This window comes from Anomaloglossus baeobatrachus, chromosome 6, assembly GCF_048569485.1.
Source record: "Anomaloglossus baeobatrachus isolate aAnoBae1 chromosome 6, aAnoBae1.hap1, whole genome shotgun sequence".
NCBI lineage: Eukaryota > Metazoa > Chordata > Amphibia > Anura > Aromobatidae > Anomaloglossus > Anomaloglossus baeobatrachus.
This window is the reverse complement of record NC_134358.1, coordinates 245,088,987-245,112,011: the sequence shown is the minus strand read 5'-3', so window position 1 is coordinate 245,112,011 and position 23,025 is coordinate 245,088,987. Positions and strand designations below refer to the sequence as shown.

The following is a 23,025-nucleotide window of genomic DNA, read 5'->3' as shown; positions in this document are numbered from 1 at the left end:
GTGGTCACAGCTGGAGGTTCACACGGTACCCCACCTATGACCGCAGGTATACTGACCCCAGGTGACCTCATTGAACTCAAGACCTCACCTCAGGTGAACTGAGTTCACAGACCTGCATCTCCTGGTAGAAAAACATAGCAGAAAAACATAGCTCAAAATAGGCACAGGCCACAGAAACTAATGCACTGATAGGATTCAGCAGCTCCCCTTGATAAAGGTGGGGGCAACACAGGTGCTAAAAACTAATAAAACAAGCACTCACAAACCTATTGGTAGGAGTTGAGGGAGTGATTGCCTAGTATTAGTATTGCACATATATAAGATATATAATAATATATAATACCATAATTTCCCACGGGATCAATAAAGTGTATCGTATCGTAAGACTTGCATAGTGCGCCAGTCACACAGATGTAGTGCACATTGTCTGGCTTACAGCCTATTATTGACGCCCATATTATTAGATTAGACAGACTGCCCAGCACTATATAAGTGCACCCCAAGGGGAAAGACACCCTAGTTTACAATGCCCAATTGACGGGCATGGCTGTATCCCTCCTAAAAATAAAACATGCAAAAAAATATATGCAATGTATGAAGCATTGGTTGATATTTTAAACCAAAACAATGAATTTTCTCTTACCACCAATATTGGCCCCCAAAAAATGAGAGCATAAACATAACAAAAGCTAGGCCCCAAATATCACAAAGAAGAGATGCTAAAATTATTTGAATATTTGAAAGAGAAAAAAAATATATAGCTCTTTAAACTGCATGTGTCGTGGGCGGAGGAGGGGACGCCGCAGTCTCCCACTGCTCGGGTCCGGCTGCCGCTGCGGCTGCTGCGGCCTGCTGCCGCTGCTCGGTGGCTCGAGCGATGGGCCGGATCCCGGGGACTCGAGCGGCGCTCCTCGCCCGTGAGTGAAAGGGGATTGGGTTTTGGGATGGTTTATTGTCCATGACGCCACCCACTGTTGTGGTGATTAAGTGGACACCACCGCTGCTCTGTCTGGGGAGCCCGGGAGTGATGGTATGGAGCAGCCAGTTGTTGATTTGCCCCTCCGTGAGTAGGGGGGTTGGTGGTCCCGGGGCCCAGTGATGGGGTTGGTATGGTGGACAGGCGGGTATGGGGCCTGCGGAGGTGCAGGGGCGCAGGGACAGCGCTGTGCCGCACGGCACGGAGGTACTCACTCAGCCAGTAAACACGACACAGTTCTCGGTAAACAAACGGCTGGTTGGACGGGTCCCTCGGACGGTTACGGTGCTGATGTTCCCTGCAGTTAGCGGTGACGGTCTCTTCCCTGCACCTATGTAAAGTCTTTTTGGTAGCGATGGGTTCCCACCGGTTACCCGCTCCCCGACCTGGACATGAGCCGGAGGAGCCCCTCTCTTGCCCGCAGGCGCTGGCCCTGGGAAACTGGTGCCTTGGCGGTGGCGGTGTCTCCCCTTAACGGTCGGGCTGTTGCCTTCAATCGGGACTTGGTTGTTAGGAGACAGTGGTCCCCTTCACTGACGGATTTGGCAAATTATGGCGACTCCTAGCCTTGCCGGGATCCGAAAGGCCCCTGCCCTGGTGCTGACTGTTCTTCGTATACCGCTCCGGTACCGCCGGGTCACCACCCGTCCGCGGTCCTTCCGGCAACCTCCAAGCAGTCCCCCTGCAGACTATCACCGCCGTCTGCTGACCTTGCTGTCTCAGTCCGGGGCACACACCCGGACCAACTTCAGGCTTTCTTAACTGTTCCTTTTCTGTCGCCACTCTTACTGTCCTCCTTTACCACTTCCTTCTACTTCACTCCCTCAAACTCATCTGCTTCTCAGACGCTAGTCTGACTTCAACTTCAACTCTCTCTGATCTGCCTGGTTTTTCCCGCCTCCAGGGCTGTGAACTCCTCGGTGGGCGGAGCCAACCACCTGGCCCACCCCCTGGTGTGGACATCAGCCCCTGGAGGAAGGCAACAAGGATTTTAGATTAGCCTAGGTTTACCTGCCGGGAATGTGGGGTGCATGTAATGTTGTGACCTGTGACCCCTGGCTTGCCCAGGGCGTCACATTCCCCCTTAGCAAAACGCAGACCGTCCTTGGGCTGCCCGTTCAACACCGGTTTTATTTTCCTTTTGTTTTTCTGTAAGATAAGAAAAATGGCAGCATATATACAAGTAGAAAACCATCATCCCACATCGGGAGGGTCATGTCTTAAACGTTACGGTTTTAAACGGTTACCGGGTACGGTCTCCGCTCTCTCCCACCCAAGTAACCTGGCCCTGATGCTGCCCCTAAAACCCAGGCAGCACCCCTTGACCCCAGTCCTGAACCAGTTACCCGAGCGGGATCTGTCCTTCCCCTCCAGAGGGTAGCCACCGGTTCCTGTGGTGGCTGGGCCCCAGCGTGCTCTGCTGTGGGCCCTCCCTCCAACCTGCCTCTCCGGAGGCGGTAAATGCGGAAACGGTAACGGTAACACAACTTATTTACAAGCCACTAGCGTCTGTGGTTGCCCTGCAAGTTCACGGGCTTGTCCATTGGAGTTCCTATGCAACTAAGGGGTCCCCACGGGGACAACGGTGCCGGCAACGGCCGGTTTCCAATCACGGTAGACAATCAGGTAAATCTTCGGTTATTATTCTTATTTTTGCAAAAACTCTTTAACAACCACACTGGTGGTCCCAACGGGGACTGGACAACGGGGTTCCGCTGCCCTACTCAGAGTCTTCGACTTCTTCTGGGGGAGGAGGTGCAGCACTTACACGGGACTCTTGGCTGCCTCTCAACTTTGCATCTAGGGCAAACCACCCCCTCTCTCCACAGTGCCGGGTGTACTGCACTATGTCGCCCGGCATCAAGTTACGACCGGGGTGCTCCTCGGGCAGGTGGGCATTCACATCCCGCCAGGCTATAAACACTTCAGCCTCCAGGCCCGGTTCATAAATAAACCCATAGCCCCAGCGGACATCAAACCGCCTCACCTGTCCCTCATACAGCGGGCCCCGGACACGGAAAGTCGCTTGTCTCAGACTCTCCTTTTCTCTGATTGCACGGGCCACCAGCTCCACTTTCTTCCTCTCGCTCTCACCGATCTCCGGGCCCAACGGTACCGGCTCCCTGTCCCTGTACGGCGCTGCTGCGAGCTCCGGCGCACGGGTCGGGCCCCGCGGAACATTCTGAACGCTGCCCACTGTCAGGGATCTGAGCGGCTGGTCATGCGGCGTCTTGGCCTTGGGCGCCTCCTTGCAGCGGCAACCCGGCGCAACCTCAGCCGAGGTGTGGGGGATGGGCACAGGGGCTTTCCGCGGTTGGGCCTTCGGCACGGAACGGGTTATCAACTCCGGCTCGGGGGACTTCTCGGAAGACGCCTCCGGTTCGATTTTTGGGGCTTTCCAGGGCAGCACCTCCGGTCGACTACGGGCTCCGGCTACAGGTCGGCCCGCCTGGGCGGGCATGCTGGGTATCGCTACCGGTGGCGGTGGTAGCGGGCCTAGTGGCGGGGTCACGGCTTCCGAGACGGGTGGCGAGGGAGGCAGCAGGGGGAGAGGGTTTGGACCGGGTCCTGCAGCCGCGATGACCGGCCCTTCAAGGGTATCGGGGCGTGGGTCACTCACCCTCCCTTCCTCCGCTTCCTCCTCGCGTCTCCGCACGGTCGCTATGACGTCCGCCATGTCGGTCTCCCACTTCTCCATGAGGAGCTGCATTTTGACCTGCAGCCTCTGATAGAGCTGCGCGGTCCGGATCTCCACCCACGCCGCGGTTCCAGGCGCGGGGGCTACGGTGCTGCGGGACGGCATGAACATGTTGCTGGCGGCCTCTCCCAGGAACAAGATGTCTGCAGAGTCCTGGCGTCCCTGCTTTTATAGCCGCGGCTACATGCGACCAGTCGCCATTTCGTCCCCCTTAGTCTTTTTCCGGCCCCTCCTCTCTCGGGGCGGGGTTTTGGCCTTCGCGCCTCTACTACTCGAGAAGATGCTCGAGCGGGAACTTTTCAAGCCAAAGATGGCGACTTCCGAAATTTTCCGGCCGGATACCTCCGGCGGTCACAAGGCGCACCTCTACCCAACGGCAGAGCGGTAAGATCCTGTTCGTGATGCCAAGTTGTCGCGGGCAGAGGAGGGGACGCCGCGCTCTCCCACTGCTCGGGTCCGGCTGCCGCTGCGGCCTGCTGCCGCTGCTCGGTGGCTCGAGCGATGGGCCGGATCCCGGGGACTCGAGCGGCGCTCCTCGCCCGTGAGTGAAAGGGGATTGGGTTTTGGGATGGTTTATTGTCCGTGACGCACCCACGGTTGTGGTGATTAAGTGGACACCACCGCTGCTCTGTCTGGGGAGCCCGGGAGTGATGGTATGGAGCAGCCAGTTGTTGATTTTCCCCTCCGTGGGTAGGGGGGTTGGTGGTCCCGGGGCCCAGTGATGGGGTTGGTATGGTGGACAGGCGGGTATGGGGCCTGCGGAGGTGCAGGGGCGCAGGGACAGTGCTGTGCTGCACGGCACGGAGGTACTCACTCAGCCAGTAAACACAACACAGTTCTCGGTAAACAAACGGCTGGTTGGACGGGTCCCTCGGACGGTTACGGTGCTAATGTTCCCTGCAGTTAGTGGTGACGGTCTCTTCCCTGCACCTATGTAAAGTCTTTTTGGTAGCGATGGGTTCCCACCGGTTACCCGCTCCCCGACCTGGACATGAGCCGGAGGAGCCCCTCTCTTGCCCGCAGGCCCTGGCCCTGGGAAACTGGTGCCTTGGCGGTGGCGGTGTCTCCCCTTAACGGTCGGGCTGTTGCCTTCAATCGGGACTTGTTTGTTAGGAGACAGAGGTCCCCTTCACTGACGGATTTGGCAAATTATGGCGACTCCTAGCCTTGCCGGGATCCGAAAGGCCCCTGCCCTGGTGCTGACTGTTCTTCGTATACCGCTCCGGTACCACCGGGTCACCACCCGTCCGCGGTCCTTCCGGCAACCTCCAAGCAGTCCCCCTGCAGACTATCACCGCCGTCTGCTGACCTTGCTGTCTCAGTCCGGGGCACACACCCGGACCAACTTCAGGCTTTCTTAACTGTTCCTTTTCTGTCGCCACTCTTACTGTCCTCCTTTACCACTTCCTTCTACTTCACTCCCTCAAACTCATCTGCTTATCAGACTCTAGTCTGACTTCAACTTCAACTCTCTGTGATCTGCCTGGTTTTTCCCGCCTCCAGGGCTGTGAACTCCTCAGTGGGCGGAGCCAACCACCTGGCCCACCCCCTAGTGTGGACATCATCCCCTGAAGGAAGGCAACAAGGATTTTAGGTTAGCCTAGGTGTACCTGCCGGGAATGTGGGGTGCATGTGATGTTGTGACCTGTGACCCCTGGCTTGCCCAGGGCGTCACACATGTATGAAAAAATATACAAAAATGTGCATAGACCTGGTCAAGAACAGGGCAAAATAGCCTGATATTGAACTGATTAACTAGTCTGTCTCGGGTTACCCACGTCTTCAGTCTGTGCACTTGAATATATCTGAATATATATGCCAGTTAACATTCCTGGTGTATGCATTAACATTTTCATAGATCCCCCCATTCACCAAATGGAAGTAAAACTGTTTATTTGTCCATAATATGGCTGGTATGGTATGAGCTTATGTTGCTTTGCCCAAACAAGTCTTTTCCTCTTTGCGCTTTTCAGTAGTGTCTTCATTGTAGCTACTCAGCCACAAAGGCCTGCTTCTTACAGTATTCTCTGTGGACAGATGGGTTTGCTACTTGATGCTGTCAACTTTCAGTTTCTGAGGCTGGTAACTCTGATGAACTTGTTCTCTGCAGCAGAGGTCATTCTTGGTCTTACTTTCCCGAGGCTGTCCTCGTCATGAGAGCCAGATTAATTTTAACGATTGACGATTCTCATGAATGCACTTGAGGATACATTCAAGGCTGTAAGAATTTTCCATATTGACTGAGCGTCATGTTTTAAAGCAATGGTGCCCAACCTGTGGCTCAGCAGCCATGTATTGGTTGCGAATCTATGATGTGTGGTTCGTGGCTGTCTTCCAGCTTGGTGCATAAGCACCAGCTCTAGCAAGTAGCTACGAAGACCAGGTCTCTAGATGGTGACGTTTGTAAGTAGCCCAACATAGAAGAGCAAATCTAAATGGGGGTAAGGTATGAATGCCAGTTTCTTGGTATACTGCCTCAGGCCCCCTTCACACGCACGTGTCTCCGGTACGTGCTAGGTCCATGCCCGCATGTACTGGAGACACGGGCACACATAAACCCATTAAAATCAATGGATTTATGTGCACGCACGTGTGCAGCCATTGGCCCATGCCTCCGTGTGGAGCAGACGTAAGCTCGTGTGCTCCACACGGATGCATGTCCGTTTTTCTCCGGCACCACGGGTGTCACGCGGCCCACACATGTACCACACGGATGTAGTGTGGATGCGGTCCTGTGTGACAGGCGCCGGAGAAACACACGTGTCAGAGAAAAAAATAACAAAACTTTACTCACCTTCTCCTGCCCTTCTGTCTCTGCCGCTGCTGTCACTTGCTTCTGACCGCCGCTAATTATGCTCATTTAATATTCACTTCACTGCGGCGGAAAGCGGCAGCAGCGGGGAGTCGGCAGGTCTGGAGACCGAAGATCAGCACCACGGACAGCGACGCCAGGGACAGGTGAGTTGAAAGTTCTCTTTCTCCGTGTGTTATCACGGATAACACACGGAGAACACATGTAGTAAACACGGCACACGGAGGGGAAAACGCACCTTTGACACGTTCGTGAAACACGTGCGTGATTTTCACGGACATGTGAAGGGGGCCTCAGTGTGATTCTGTAGAAAAAGCTTTGGCTGCCATTATACCAGAATTGGGGTATCTGGGTGTCACAACTGTGAGGGGGCAGAACCTGAATGTGGCTTGTGACCGTTTCTCGGAGCTGAATGTGGCTCATGACATGACCCATTTTCAGAGCTGAAAGTGGCTCTCAAGTTTAGAAAGGTTGGGGACCTCTGTTTTAAAGTAATGATAGACTGTTGCTTATCTTTACTTAGTTGATTGGTTGGTGCCATTTTCTGGATTAGAACAGTTGGAGAAAAGGGCTCAGCATTAATTTTTTCATTTGTTTTCCTATTATAGATCACTTGAAAAAAACAGAACAATCAAGTCTACAATGAAATCTATTTGGGCATTAAATGCTCTTACCATTATATTATGTTCAGAATCTATGTTTGGACAACAAGAAATGGTATATGATTATGAAGATGACGAGGATGCTCAAGCAGGTAGGGTCCTCTTTCCTTGAGACTTTGGAAAGGCAGAAGACATACTTGTATAATAGCAAAAATAGTTATAAAACTATAACGTAAATCTCTAAATTACCATCAAAGCCAGCACTCAAATAATATCTAGCTTACATTAAAATGGAGTGCACATAAGCCCAATGTATAGTAAGAAATTATAAAGCGAGAACTGAAACGTAACTCCTCTCCCCACCTCCACCTGAAGAAGAGACTAAACGTGCACAGGAAGAACCAACATAAAAGGGGTTACGTAAACAGACAACAAAATTGTAAGATTACAGGAAAAAAACTGCAATAGTGCAACAAAAGTAAAAAAAAAATTAAAAGCCATATGAAACTGAAATAATGAAGTCACAGATCCCTATTTAGAATGACCACACAGAATGGCATCCACCCCATTGTGCATTTCGGCTGGTATGCTTCTTCCCAAGACAACAGTTGTCAGATAATTTGAATAGGTTTTCATAAAGATAGCTACATTCCAACTAAACACAAACTCTAGACAAGAGAGAGACAAGAGTTTAGTAATGACGATGTTACAACTAAGGGTACTTTCACACTTGCGTTGAACGGTATCCGTTGCATTGCGTTGTGTAACGGATGCAACGGATGTGTTGCATATGGTGGCACAACGGATGCAACGGATGCTGCAAAACAACGCAATTCGTTTTGATTTTTTTTTTTTTGTTACAGTTTTACCAGCGGCAGACTATTGTAAACGATCAGCTGATCGCTCCCAGTAGCCGGCCGCCGGGTGATCAGCTGATCGCTCCCTGCAGCCGGCCGCCGGGTGATCAGCTGATCGCTCCCTGCAGCCGGCCGCCGGGTGATCAGCTGATCGCTCCCTGCAGCCGGCCGCCGGGTGATCAGCTGATCGCTCCCTGCAGCCGGCCGCCGGGTGATCAGCTGATCGCTCCCTGCAGCCTGCCGCCGGGTGATCAGCTGATCGTTCCCTGCAGCCGGCCGCCGGGTGATCAGCTGAGCGCTGTCACTTGCCGGCGCCCGGGCATGCCGGCGGGCGGGCGCTCAGCTGAGCGCTGTCACTTGCCGGCGGCCGGGCATGCCGGCGGCCGGGCATGCCAGCGGGCGGGCGCTCAGCTGAGCGCTGTCACTTGCCGGTGCCCGGGCATGCCGGCGGGCGGGCGCTCAGCTGAGCGCTGTGACTTGCCGGCGGCCGGGCATGCCGGTGGCCGGTCGCTCAGCTGAGCGCTGTCGCTTGCCGACGGCTGTGCGCTCAGCTGAACGTTCGGCCACCGCGAGCCAAAATAAAGTTTGATTTAAAAAAAAAAAAGAGCATGCGCAGTGGAATCCAGAGGATTCCACTGCTCAAAATAACGTTACATGCTGCGTTCCTCCCGCTGGGCGGAAGCAACGGAGCATCGCCCAGCGGAAGCAACGCAGGTCCTTTTGATACAATCCGTCACCCATACAAGTCTATGGGAAACAGCGGAATCCGTTAACGGATTCCTCTGTTTTCCAAAAGGGCGGATTGTAACGGAAGGAAATAAACGCAAGTGTGAAAGTACCCTAAGAAAACCATCAAATCTGCACTGGTGTGCTCCATAAAGATATAAGCATAATATACGGTACTGTAGACTTAACCACAGAAGATTAAAGAGGTATTCCCATCTCCAAGATCCTATCCTCATATGTAGTAGGTGTAATAATAATAATAATAAGAATAATAATTGCAAATACCTCCAATTAGAAATGTAATATAGTTCTTCTGATTCAATATGTCATTATCTCATGCTCAGGGCATTGCAGGACCTTAACACTAGAAGTCCTAGAGAGGGGTCATTTAACATTTCTACCTTTGGAACCCAGAGATGGGTCGAATGACCTGAAGGATTTTAGCTAACATCCTATAATCACCGTCTTTTGTTCTGTAATTAAGGCCATTACTGTCGCACCACAGAAGGTTGTTGTCTTCCATTGAGTTTAGCCATTTAGTTTCTAGTTAGTTAGGTCAGTTTGGACTAAGGGTCATTTGACCCTCTTTTGGGACTTCAGGGTAGCTCAAAATTTCTGGGACTTCTAGTGTTAAGCATCCATAGTTGCGACAACACATATAGTCACAGCCAGTTAGTTGCTAGTGATCATAACCATGGATATCTAAGGTCCTGCAATGCCCTGAACATGAGCAAAGCAACAGTGAATCAGAAGAACTATACTATAGTTCTAATTGGACCTATTTGCTTATATTATTATTATAACTACTACATATTTGGACAGGATCTTGGAGATGGGAATACCCCTTTAACCACAGACTGATCTCTTCTCTCACATTTACAGACTCAGAGTAAACACAGGAGGGTGATACAGGAACTTTTCTTCATGTTATCACCCCCTTACAAAAGAGAGAAGATTTGTGCACTCTGTTAGGATCTCCATAACCAGGGGACATGTTGACTCCATTATGTAATGGAGAAATGCCCATGTAGCCAAAGAAATCTGTGACAGAAAATAAACTCTACACATCCTAAAGTTTTATTTTTTAAGGTGTTAGGTGCAAACTAGGACACTACTTTTACAAAATATATTTTGGTTTTACTTACCTAAGGGTTTACCAGCATTTAAAAATCTGATCAGTATTTGTTTTCAAGCCATTATAAAGAGTAAAATTGAGAAAGTCTACAGTTTTCTAATCTGTACAATATATTTAACTTATATAGTTTAATAGGAATAATTATGGCAATTACTAAATAAATGCTCAATAACATTATATACAAAGTACTAAAACTCACCCAAACCAAATTAATGTTAGTTTCAAAATTTAGCAAATGTCAGTGTTTTCTCAAAAAATGTTTCATCAGTGTCCAGTTGGTTTTGGCTACATGAAGACAGTTATATAGTTGTAGAAAAACAAATAAGGCCCTCCAAAGCAAAATTTCAGGAAATACGGGAAAAAGAATAAGTAGACCTTCAGATTTGCTGGAACACATTGTCAGAGCTGCAGATCTATGTAATTAGGAGGGTGTTAGCAATTTGCAATAACACTCCTTGATGTCAATAGAAATACTGTTTGCTTTATTTGTCCTGGCCGGGGCTTTCAAGATGAAATCGTCTTTAGGAAATATCTTGGACTTTTTCAGCTTGAATAGAATACCGCTGCAGAAAGTAAAGTGATATGGAACATTTCTACTTAATATACAATGAATCTTGTGATATATTTGACTTTTCTTTGTTGTTGTTTTTTAGCCAGAAATTAAATTAGGCAAAAATTCATGCCGATCTGTCTTTAAAAACCACGAGCTGCGATCATTGGGTAAAATTGCACCTAGCCTTTCAAAGGAAAAGAGGGATATCCAGCCATTTATTGGATAAAAAATTGTAAAAAAAAATGCGTGGAATTGAATAACAGAAAACATTTCCAGTACTATAGAAATAAATATTTTCCTACATGTTTTGAACTCAATCTCAGTCCTTACTTATGGATCCAGCTAGCCAGTCATGTCCCCTCATCCGGTGGCTCCTACAGATAAACAAATGGCTGGCTATGCAATACATGAACAGTCCAGGTTTGTGTGAAGGAACCATTTAACGTACTAATAGGTTTTACATATTTAATACAATTCACAAATTCAAGCTGTAGTTTTGGAAACACTCCCAAGTAAGGTCACCTAATGTCACTTTTAGCATAGAGGAACCTTAGCAGGAAGCTGCCGTTGATGGAGTATTATCTTGAGAAACCTTAGCTTTTGTGTCCCTTTAAGAAAAGTGTATTTATCATGACATTTTATTGAAATTATCAAAATACATGTGTATATTTGTTGACAGGTTGCCGAACTGCTGTGAATGATTTAGTCTTCATCGTTGACGGGTCCTGGAGTGTAGGATATGCGGACTTTGACACTGCGAAGAACTGGCTGATAAACATAACCAGCAGCTTTGACATCGGACCTTCCTATACCCAAGTGGCTGTAGTTCAATACAGTGATCTACCAAGGTTGGAGTTTCCTCTTGGGCAACATCAGACAAACCAACAACTTCTTAATGCCCTAAAAGACATGAAATACCTGGGAGGAAATACACAGACAGGACGGGCAATCAAATTTGCAACTGAGAATGTTTTTACATCTTCCCAAAGAACTAATATTGACAAAAACAAAATAGCCATTGTGGTTACCGATGGTAAATCGCAGGATGATGTTGTGGAGATTGCTGCACAAGCCAGAGCACAGGACATTATTATGTTTGCAGTTGGAGTAGGCGCTGAAATCACCAAATCTGAACTAGTGGCAATTGCTAATTCTCCATCCACTGACTATGTCCTGTATGCAGAAGACTACACCACCATAGACAGGATTAAGGAAACCATGCAACAGAAGATATGTGAAGGTAACGTCCCAGTATGTGGTTATTTGTGATGCTGAAAATCTATAACTGGCACTCTCAATAATTAGTTATGCAGAAATCACGAATGCAGTTGCCCAAAGTCTTATATCATAAAACCCAAGAAGATGGAAATGTGGGCCTTAATGATAAAGCTAATGTGATATTTTGTACCCAAAAATACTGTCTGTAAGGTCCTGGCATTAAGTCTAGATTGGATTTCTCAAGGGTATAAAGTTGTATACCTATATTAGAGGATGTAACAATGTTTTAGGCTAATAAAGCAAGAATATACAGTATGTCATATGTAGGTAACTATACTCAGTAACATTGGCTTATGACCAGGCAAAATGACGGTAAATTATGGCAAGTTGTTTAACTGCATGGAGAAAATCTGTTATCATATTGCAAGACTTACGGTATTATCATACTGGGTAAGCTTATAGACTCAGATATCCCCATAGTTTATGGCCAATATGATAGCCACAATAACTGATAATACATAAACCCTATTATTATCAACAGAAAGCAGGTATAATGGGAATGAGTCATGTTCTAAGTTGTTTAATTGATGTTTCCAGCAGGAGATATTGCTATAATTTCAACATCTAAGTCCAGAGGATTAGTGACTAAAATATGCAAAATATGACACAACAGCTGTATGAGTCTGATATGTGAGTGCTGCATGCGGCAAACTATGTGTGCGTTGTGTGCCGCATATGTCTAATTGCAAAAGTGCTGTTTTTGTGCTGCATATTTAATGAAATTTGAGCATTATGTGAGTACTGTAATGTCTGATATATACAGTATGTGTGTCAAGGTCAGAATGACGATGATGATGAGACTCAAAGGATCTCTCGATATCCGGCTGCTGCTTCTAATTAAAAATGTCATGTGTGCACACGAGAATGAAAAATAACTGCACAGCAAGTCAGTTACATCTATCTCCATGACTGGCTCTTAACCAAGTGTGTTTTTTATTGTTTGAAAGAAACTCTAGACCAAACAGTAAGGGGGTGTAAACAAAAGTTTTAGTCCAATCAAGTATCGTAGGTCAGGGCTTCATGACGTAGAGAGATCTGCATATTCTTCTTGGATTGGTCAGTCCAGGCTCCAGGAATTTTCCTTTGTCCATCTGTGTTGGGTGTAGAACAGGCAATAGCAGCCATCTTTACAATTACATGTGGTGGTATATACTGTGTCTAAGGAAAATACACTGAATATGCAATATACATATATACATGTTAGTAAGAAACAAAAGCATTCACAAATATGTGTGTTAGTTCACATCTACTGAACTATATAACTGAGTCTATGAAATGGCTGAATTAAGTATTTTTGGATACTCAATTCTTTATCCTCAACAGTCTCCCCTAAAGACTTACTTCTGCCATTTCTAAATTCTAAGGGTACTGTGTTCCCTTAGGAAGAGAGGTAGAAAGATCTGTTGAAAAACCTGCCTAACTGAACGTTGAAACATGGGCGGAAAGGGGAAAGGGGTTTTCTTCACCGGTTTGAGACCAAGGACTCCTAGGCGAGTCCTCACCCTTTGTAGTTGGACTTTCCCATGTCTCAAGGTTCTCTAAGTCCTCTCTTCTAACTGTTCTGGCAATGCTGGTCTAAAACTGTACAGGGTTTTCTGAAAAGGATAAGTATGAGCAGAACGCTCAGTGCAGCTCTGGTTGATTAACCCTTCTACAATGCGAGGTGTGGATCCATAGATGTTTCTGTGGTTGGATCGGCTCATCTAGTGTTGACTCATGGCTCTTTCTCGCTTGTCCTTTAGGATCAATCAGTCTCCTGCCTGGAGACCATATGCTAATAGCTCTGATTTAAGATCTGGAATTGGAGAATACACCTGTTTATCACACTATTCAGTCAATTATATAAAAATATACATGTCTATGTTAAACCAAAAACATCTTACATAAAGACCTGTTTATTACAAAAAGAAAACAAAACATATACATTTTATACACGATTTACTAGTTTCCACTTTTCTATAAAATATACACTTTTTGTAAACACATTTTTCTTTACATACCACCTTCATGTGCTTCTCAATAATAATATCGTTTTCTGCACAGGAATGCCTCTGACCAAACCTGGAGAGAAATTTACACAACACGCACAGACTTGCATACAACGTGCTCATGATATACATCTATAATCAGTTTGCAGTCTCTAAGAATGGGTAGAGTAGGTGCAGGGTGTTTCTACGGACTCTTTACAGTTTTTTCTCACTTCGTTCTAGGCACTTGTCTCACGAGACTGGGTAAATCTGCCCACCTAGGTACTGAACCCGGTGTCACCAAAGCACACACTGACAATTGTTTTTCACAGATGTTACCTGGGCCATCATTAAGAAGAGCTCTCATTGCAGAGAAAGCTTACCACCCTTTGTCCACAGACCTTCCTCAGTCAGCTGGCTCCCTGCATGTCACCCTCCATTCCTTGTTGTATCGCTTGTTCCTGTAGGGATTTAAGAACACAAGGAGTGACAGAAGTCACTGACGTGACCGGTGTCACCAAGGCATGGTCGGTATTGGTGAAAGACTCTCAACTCTAGGCCCGTTCACTGCTTCTTGGTCAGCTGCACCTGTGCGAGGATCTCCCTCCGAATCCATCAGCTCAGATCTAGACTTTCTTTTCGGCATACCCAATTCATTTCACAACAGGAAAAAATCTACAACCTACATACACCTCTAAAGACTCTTACCCACTCCTGTTCTACCCATCAAGAGAGACATTAATGCATCACTGTCTCCTGTATCAATAGGATTGGAGGGAGTGGTCGAATTTAGACTACCTCATGTGGTGTAAACAGCAGCATATCCAGTGCAGAATCGACCACCATCTGGTTTCATCTATAAAAACAAAAACTAAAAAATATACATTAGATCATTCTTATAACTTCATCTCTGATCATAATACAGTTAGTGGTCATCTATACTTCACATGACTGAGAATACTTAATAAATAAACAAACAAATAAATAAACAAATAAACATATAAGACAAGACTTTAGTATTTCAGTTAACAGATATACCTCATAGTAATCTAATAAACATAACCTATGGGAAAAAGATCAGCTTCAAAACCTATCTAATATGCCTGCTGCGCCCTCCAAGAAACTGGAGAATATAATTAATACCTTATTCCCCCCTTGTTTAATTGTTTATTTACCAATATGGCAAAAGTCAGCATTTTTATACTGGTATTCCCTAAAAGAAAAGATAAAACAGCAGGTAATAAATTAGCCACATACTAAAACCTAAAAAGAACAAACACTGAAAATAACGTATATCTCACAACAATATACATTACTGGGAAATTTTAAAAACCTTACAATAAACAACACTGTATCCATAAAGAAAAGAAAAACCTTTCATAGTAGAAACAACTGAGACATGATTAAATGACAGCTGTGACTAGGCGACTAACCTGCAAAAATATATAAATTGTTTAGAAATAATCGTAAAAACAGAAAAGGTGATAAAGTCACAAAATAAAAATATATTGTTCAAATAAATCGCCATTAAAAAACAAAACAACACAAATTATATCGCACATCCCATGAAATCTAATATTCCCTATTCTGGTATAAACAGCAAACTAAAAATGTGAAATCCTGAACTTTAAGGGTTAAACCAAACTTACGTCACTATTGGGGAAAGACACATTCCATCAAGACACATTTCATCCTTATCTCTTAAAAGCGAGAGAGGAAGAAGAAAAAAAACCTCATCCTTTGTTATAACAAAGACGTAGCAGTGAACACATCCATTACCCATATCTACATTGGATACATTATATATTTTTCCTAATTCCTTCTTACAAATGGATTCGATACATTTTGACATCAGTAGGGGTAAGTCGTTTACGATTTTTGTTTTAAATTAACTAACACAGTACAAAGATATATATATATTTACCTTCCTCTATTTTATTTTATGATATAATGCTGCAGGACTTCTAAAATACCAATTGATTTTATGTGAACAGATCTGTTTCCACATCATTTCTGTAAAAGTTTCACTTACTTATCTTTGACTTACATGTATTGGATAGCTGAGTAAACAAATATACAATTTATACTTTTTCAAATGTGTTAGTCATTTATACCACAGAACACCTCCCACCGGGAATGGGTGGAGAGCTTTGAACAAAGAGCCATTGCGAGGGGTGTGGCTTATGAGGTGTACTGCCATCAGTGGGTGTAGAAAGACGGCTGCCACAGGAAGTTCCAGGCACCTGACTTCCGGGTGTAGCATCCATGTTGTGACTCCCTGGGTGTACTGGGAGTGTCTGGAACTACGTAGTAAACCAGGGATACTTTTAGTGCCTGTAAATTTGCATTCCAGCATACAAAGGAGAGATTTGATTAGCACCAGATATAATGACTTCTAAAGGAGAACAATGAGGCACCACTAGAGAAAAACATTTAGTGATTCTACAAACAGCAACAGACAGTGAATGAGGTCTTTGTTCTCCAGTATACTCTCACTGGAGATTAATCTGAACTTCAGTACATGGGTTGCAGCCTGCCATCTAGTGGTAGTCCAACAATTTTACACAACTTTTTGCAATCTTTTATATTTTTTTTCCGTTTTTTTATAACTAGGGCAACAGCGTTCTCAGCTTTTACTAAAAACAACATATTTATCTTTTGAACAGAGTATACAGTGCTTAATTGGACCGGCCGGCTCCAACCGAAATTCTTTCCTGTCTCGTTATGAAGACCTACCGCCTCACAACAGTGACTCACGTTTAATACGCAGGGGAATACGCTAATTCCGACACTTTTACCTTAACTAAAGTGAGTTCCTTTCCCGCCTCGTCTGCCACGCAGACAGTGACATGCGCCTGAACCGCAGGGGAATACGCTAAATCCACTTTAAGTTAACAGGACCCTTCCCGCCTCGTCTATTATTTATCCAACATTCAATATTCAATATTTAATATTTAATATTCAATATTTAATATCTAATATCTAACAAACAGTGGCTGTGTTATCCGCAACACAGGGGAATCGCTAGTTCTCATACTTCTGTTCAAAAAACAAACAATTTAAAAAAACTGAAAAATGCATGAACCCGTTAATTTCTCTCTAATCCAAACCAAAATAACACTTGTCTTTCTTTCAAATCATTACAACTCATCTGTTTGCTTTACTATACAAAGGCTGCAGCCATCTCCTGTATATTACCCAACTGACCCCTCCTTTCTCTTCACTGCAAAAAGCTGCGCTGTTTTGACCACTGGTATCTGCCTCTTCACTCTTCCACCCCCCTTGTTTCTCAGCTAAAAGACAGCAGAGACCGAGCTGTGTAATTTGATCTCTGCTCTGTCTCAAGCAGCTGGTGGACATATGGCCCCCACCTTTTTACTTCCTCTGAGTGTAAGAATGTAAAGATGTAGCTGCTTCTGCTCCCCCCTCTCGCATTCTTTGTTCTCAATAGAAAGACTGTTATGGATGTCCCTGGGCTATACCAGACCCCCGCAGTCTGCCTCTTCGCTCTCAGTGAAGAAGAAAAAAAAACTGCAGGCAGTGGGTGATTCCCCCCCTGCTTTTTCACAGAACAAAGACAGCAGCTGCATCCCTAGCCTCCATTTTCTCTCCCTCCGTGAACAATAACAGACAATTAACTCTCCGAGAACCAAACAGAGAAATCACAAGCTTGATTAACTATACACTTTATACAACCCAACAGCTACTCAAAAAGCCCCACATTTCTACCTTACTTACAGCTCAGAAATACAAACAGCCGGATACTTTAAAACCTACACCTAGCCCCTATGGAGCTGGGTCCTTCTAGCCCACCGGCGGGTGACAGTCACACCGTTAGGTCTCCGGTGCACTACCATTCTCCGGACTAGTGACCACCCCCTTTCGCCAGGTGTCTCTCGAACCACAGGTAAAACAGCACACACAATGTATATGATGGTTACCACGAAATGAAGGGTGATCAAGCCTATCGAGCGACACCTGGATACTTGTGGAGTAGCCCCAGATGTCCGGAAAGTGGAAGCTCTGACTTACCCTTCTCGGTAGTCCCATCTGGGGTGCCAACTGTCAAGGTCATAATGACGATGATGATGAGACTCAAAGGATCTCTCGATATCCGGCTGCTGCTTCTAATTAAAAATGTCATGTGTGCACATGAGAATGAAAAATAACTGCACAGCAAGTCAGTTACATCTATCTCCATGACTGGCTCTTAACCAAGTGTGTTTTTTATTGTTTGAAAGAAACTCTAGACCAAACAGTAAGGGGGTGTAAACAAAAGTTTTAGTCCAATCAAGTATCGTAGGTCAGGGCTTCATGACGTAGAGAGATCTGCATATTCTTCTTGGATTGGTCAGTCCAGGCTCCAGGAATTTTCCTTTGTCCATCTGTGTTGGGTGTAGAACAGGAAATAGCAGCCATCTTTACAATTACATGTGGTGGTATATACTGTGTCTAAGGAAAATACACTGAATATGCAATATACATATATACATGTTAGTAAGAAACAAAAGCATTCACAAATATGTGTGTTAGTTCACATCTACTGAACTATATAACTGAGTCTATGAAATGGCTGAATTAAGTATTTTTGGATACTCAATTCTTTATCCTCAACAGTCCCCCCTAAAGACTTACTTCTGCCATTTCTAAATTCTAAGGGTACTGTGTTCCCTTAGGAAGAGAGGTAGAAAGATCTGTTGAAAAACCTGCCTAACTGAACGTTGAAACATGGGCGGAAAGGGGAAAGGGGTTTTCTTCACCGGTTTGAGACCAAGGACTCCTAGGCGAGTCCTCACCCTTTGTAGTTGGACTTTCCCATGTCTCAAGGTTCTCTAAGTCCTCTCTTCTAACTGTTCTGGCAATGCTGGTCTAAAACTGTACAGGGTTTTCTGAAAAGGATAAGTATGAGCAGAACGCTCAGTGCAGCTCTGGTTGATTAACCCTTCTACAATGCGAGGTGTGGATCCATAGATGTTTCTGTGGTTGGATCGGCTCATCTAGTGTTGACTCATGGCTCTTTCTCGCTTGTCCTTTAGGATCAATCAGTCTCCTGCCTGGAGACCATATGCTAATAGCTCTGATTTAAGATCTGGAATTGGAGAATACACCTGTTTATCACACTATTCAGTCAATTATATAAAAATATACATGTCTATGTTAAACCAAAAACATCTTACATAAAGACCTGTTTATTACAAAAAGAAAACAAAACATATACATTTTATACACGATTTACTAGTTTCCACTTTTCTATAAAATATACACTTTTTGTAAACACATTTTTCTTTACATACCACCTTCATGTGCTTCTCAACAATAATATCGTTTTCTGCACAGGAATGCCTCTGACCAAACCTGGAGAGAAATTTACACAACACGCACAGACTTGCATACAACGTGCTCATGATATACATCTATAATCAGTTTGCAGTCTCTAAGAATGGGTAGAGTAGGTGCAGGGTGTTTCTACGGACTCTTTACAGTTTTTTCTCACTTCGTTCTAGGCACTTGTCTCACGAGACTGGGTAAATCTGCCCACCTAGGTACTGAACCCGGTGTCACCAAAGCACACACTGACAATTGTTTTTCACAGATGTTACCTGGGCCATCATTAAGAAGAGCTCTCATTGCAGAGAAAGCTTACCACCCTTTGTCCACAGACCTTCCTCAGTCAGCTGGCTCCCTGCATGTCACCCTCCATTCCTTGTTGTATCGCTTGTTCCTGTAGGGATTTAAGAACACAAGGAGTGACAGAAGTCACTGACGTGACCGGTGTCACCAAGGCATGGTCGGTATTGGTGAAAGACTCTCAACTCTAGGCCCGTTCACTGCTTCTTGGTCAGCTGCACCTGTGCGAGGATCTCCCTCCGAATCCATCAGCTCAGATCTAGACTTTCTTTTCGGCATACCCAATTCATTTCACAACAGGAAAAAATCTACAACCTACATACACCTCTAAAGACTCTTACCCACTCCTGTTCTACCCATCAAGAGAGACATTAATGCATCACTGTCTCCTGTATCAATAGGATTGGAGGGAGTGGTCGAATTTAGACTACCTCATGTGGTGTAAACAGCAGCATATCCAGTGCAGAATCGACCACCATCTGGTTTCATCTATAAAAACAAAAACTAAAAAATATACATTAGATCATTCTTATAACTTCATCTCTGATCATAATACAGTTAGTGGTCATCTATACTTCACATGACTGAGAATACTTAATAAATAAACAAACAAATAAATAAACAAATAAACATATAAGACAAGACTTTAGTATTTCAGTTAACAGATATACCTCATAGTAATCTAATAAACATAACCTATGGGAAAAAGATCAGCTTCAAAACCTATCTAATATGCCTGCTGCGCCCTCCAAGAAACTGGAGAATATAATTAATACCTTATTCCCCCCTTGTTTAATTGTTTATTTACCAATATGGCAAAAGTCAGCATTTTTATACTGGTATTCCCTAAAAGAAAAGATAAAACAGCAGGTAATAAATTAGCCACATACTAAAACCTAAAAAGAACAAACACTGAAAATAACGTATATCTCACAACAATATACATTACTGGGAAATTTTAAAAACCTTACAATAAACAACACTGTATCCATAAAGAAAAGAAAAACCTTTCATAGTAGAAACAACTGAGACATGATTAAATGACAGCTGTGACTAGGCGACTAACCTGCAAAAATATATAAATTGTTTAGAAATAATCGTAAAAACAGAAAAGGTGATAAAGTCACAAAATAAAAATATATTGTTCAAATAAATCGCCATTAAAAAACAAAACAACACAAATTATATCGCACATCCCATGAAATCTAATATTCCCTATTCTGGTATAAACAGCAAACTAAAAATGTGAAATCCTGAACTCTAAGGCTATGTGCACACGCTGCGTTTTTTTGACGCTGCGTTTTTGTGCGTTTTTGGCCGCTAAAAACGCACAAAAACGCACCTGCGTCGAAAAAACGCGGCAAAAAACGCACGCGTTTTGCCGCGATTTGGTGCGTTTTTTTGCTGCGTTTTGCTGCGTTTTTGCTCACTGCGTCCTTATGCGTTTTTTATCAGTGAACAAAAAAAAAAAAGGTCTGATGTCATTTCCTTCTTCAATGTGTTCTTCATTCTCCACTAGTGTATGCAGAAGAGCAGACAGCTGCAGAACTACAAGGCTCAGCATCCTCGATCCAATAGTGTATGCAGGACAGCAGGCAGCAGCTGTCGAACTACAAGGCTCAGCATCCTCCATCCAATAGTGTATGCAGGAGAGCAGACAGCAGCTGTCGAACTACAAGGCTCAGCATCCTCCTTCCAGGACTGTATGCAGGATTTCTCTGCCCCCCCAAAAAAAAAAAATGACGTGGGCTTCGCCATATTTTTGTATGCTAGCCGGGTACAGCAGGCAGGTACGGGCTGCCCCCAACCCCCAGCTGCCTATTTGTACCCGGCTGGGAACCAAAAATATAGGGAAGCCCATTTTTTTTAAATTATTTCATGAATTTCATGAAATAATTTAAAAAAAAAAATTGACGTGAGCTTCGCCCCATTTTTGAGTCCAGCCGGGTACAACTAGGCAGCTGGGGATTGGAATCCACAGTGCAGGGTGCCCAAGCTTTCTGGGCACCCCCGCTGTGAATTGCAGTCCCGCAGCCACCCCAGAAAATGGCGCTTTCATAGAAGCGCCATCTTCTGGCGCTGTATCCAACTCTTCCGGCTGCCCTGATGCCGGGTGGCTAGCCGGGTAATAATGGAGTTAGGGCTAGCTGTATATTATCAGCTAGCCCTAAGCCCGAAATTCATGGTGTCACGCCAATATTAGACATGGCCACCATGAATTTCTAGTAAAGATAAAAAAAAAACACAACACAGAAAAATATTTTTATTAGAAATAAAACACAACACAATTAGTGACTCCATCTTTATTGAAATAAACCCCCCTCCGCAGTAATCCTGGGTCAGGGTCCCGCGCCATCCAATCAGGATCCAATATCATCTGATCGGTTTGCTGGAAGGCAAAGCGATCAGATGATGTGTCAGGATCAAGTGCCTGAATCCCATCACACATCTGCTGATTGTATAAAAGCCGTTTATACAATCAGCAGATGCATCAGTAGAAAAAAAAAAAAATAATACTCACTTATGTGCTGAATTACCGGCAGCTCCCGGAGCGATGGGGCGGGAGTCTGATCCCGTCCGATCGCTGCAGCAGCTGCCGGTAATCAGGGATGAAGTCTCCTGACGCATCCGCTGATACCGGCCGGGCGCCCGCGTCAGCCCGAGACTCGATCAGCTGATGCGTCAGGTGACTGCATCAGGTGATCCATCGCCAGGTCCTGCAAGCAAGGTCCTGCCCCGGGGAGACTGCACACAGCCGGAGCGGCGGGACCGGGAGGAGCTGGGAGCGGCGATACCGTGACAGGAGCTGGGAGCGGGCATGGCACCGCGAGGCTGCAGACAGGTGAGTATAACTTTTTTTTTTTTTATTCTACTGTTAACTTTTGTTTTCGCAGCCGCTTCCACCTCCTGCCTGTACATGGCGCCGCACGGCAGCATACATGCACAGGACGGGAGATGGACGCGGCGGTGACGGTACCGGGAGGATTCACGCTTCTGTCTATACTGACAGAAGGAATCCTCTTCCTGTACACGTCACTTTACTACCCACCTCCTGCGCTTATAGCTGCGTTTTTGGTCTTAGAAACGCACCAAAACGCAGCTATTTGCGTTTCTCATTGCGTCTTTCAACATCCCATTGAACTCAATGGATGAAAAGCGCAGTGAAAAACGCGGGAATAATTGACATGCTGCGTTTTTGTGGTCACCACAAAAACGCAGATGAAAAAAAACGCTGTGTGGGGACAGCAAAAATGAAAACTCATAGACTTTGCTGGGGAAGCAAAGTCATGCAGTTTTGAGGCCAAAAACGCACCCGAAAAACGCGCAAAAACGCCGAGAAAAACGCACCGTGTGCACATAGCCTAAGGGTTAAACCAAACTTACGTCACTATTGGGGAAAGACACATTCCATCAAGACACATTTCATCCTTATCTCTTAAAAGCGAGAGAGGAAGAAGAAAAAAAACCTCATCCTTTGTTATAACAAAGACGTAGCAGTGAACACATCCATTACCCATATCTACATTGGATACATTATATATTTTTCCTAATTCCTTCTTACAAATGGATTCGATACATTTTGACATCAGTAGGGGTAAGTCGTTTACGATTTTTGTTTTAAATTAACTAACACAGTACAAAGATATATATATATTTACCTTCCTCTATTTTATTTTATGATATAATGCTGCAGGACTTCTAAAATACCAATTGATTTTATGTGAACAGATCTGTTTCCACATCATTTCTGTAAAAGTTTCACTTACTTATCTTTGACTTACATGTATTGGAT

The 23,025-nt window shown here is 45.0% G+C and overlaps 1 protein-coding gene across 1 annotated transcript in view; it reads left to right on the top strand.

The window, feature by feature from the left end:
• The first annotated feature begins 10,315 nt into the window (after positions 1-10,315).
• The window catches only part of LOC142243873 (uncharacterized), a 227,639-nt gene continuing 214,929 nt past the window's right edge, over positions 10,316-23,025 (top strand). The window contains exons 1-3 of the mRNA XM_075316076.1: positions 10,316-10,378; positions 10,460-10,526; positions 11,039-11,599. Coding sequence (XP_075172191.1) covers positions 10,316-10,378; positions 10,460-10,526; positions 11,039-11,599 — 691 coding nt within the window. The remainder of the gene's footprint in view (positions 10,379-10,459; positions 10,527-11,038; positions 11,600-23,025) is intronic.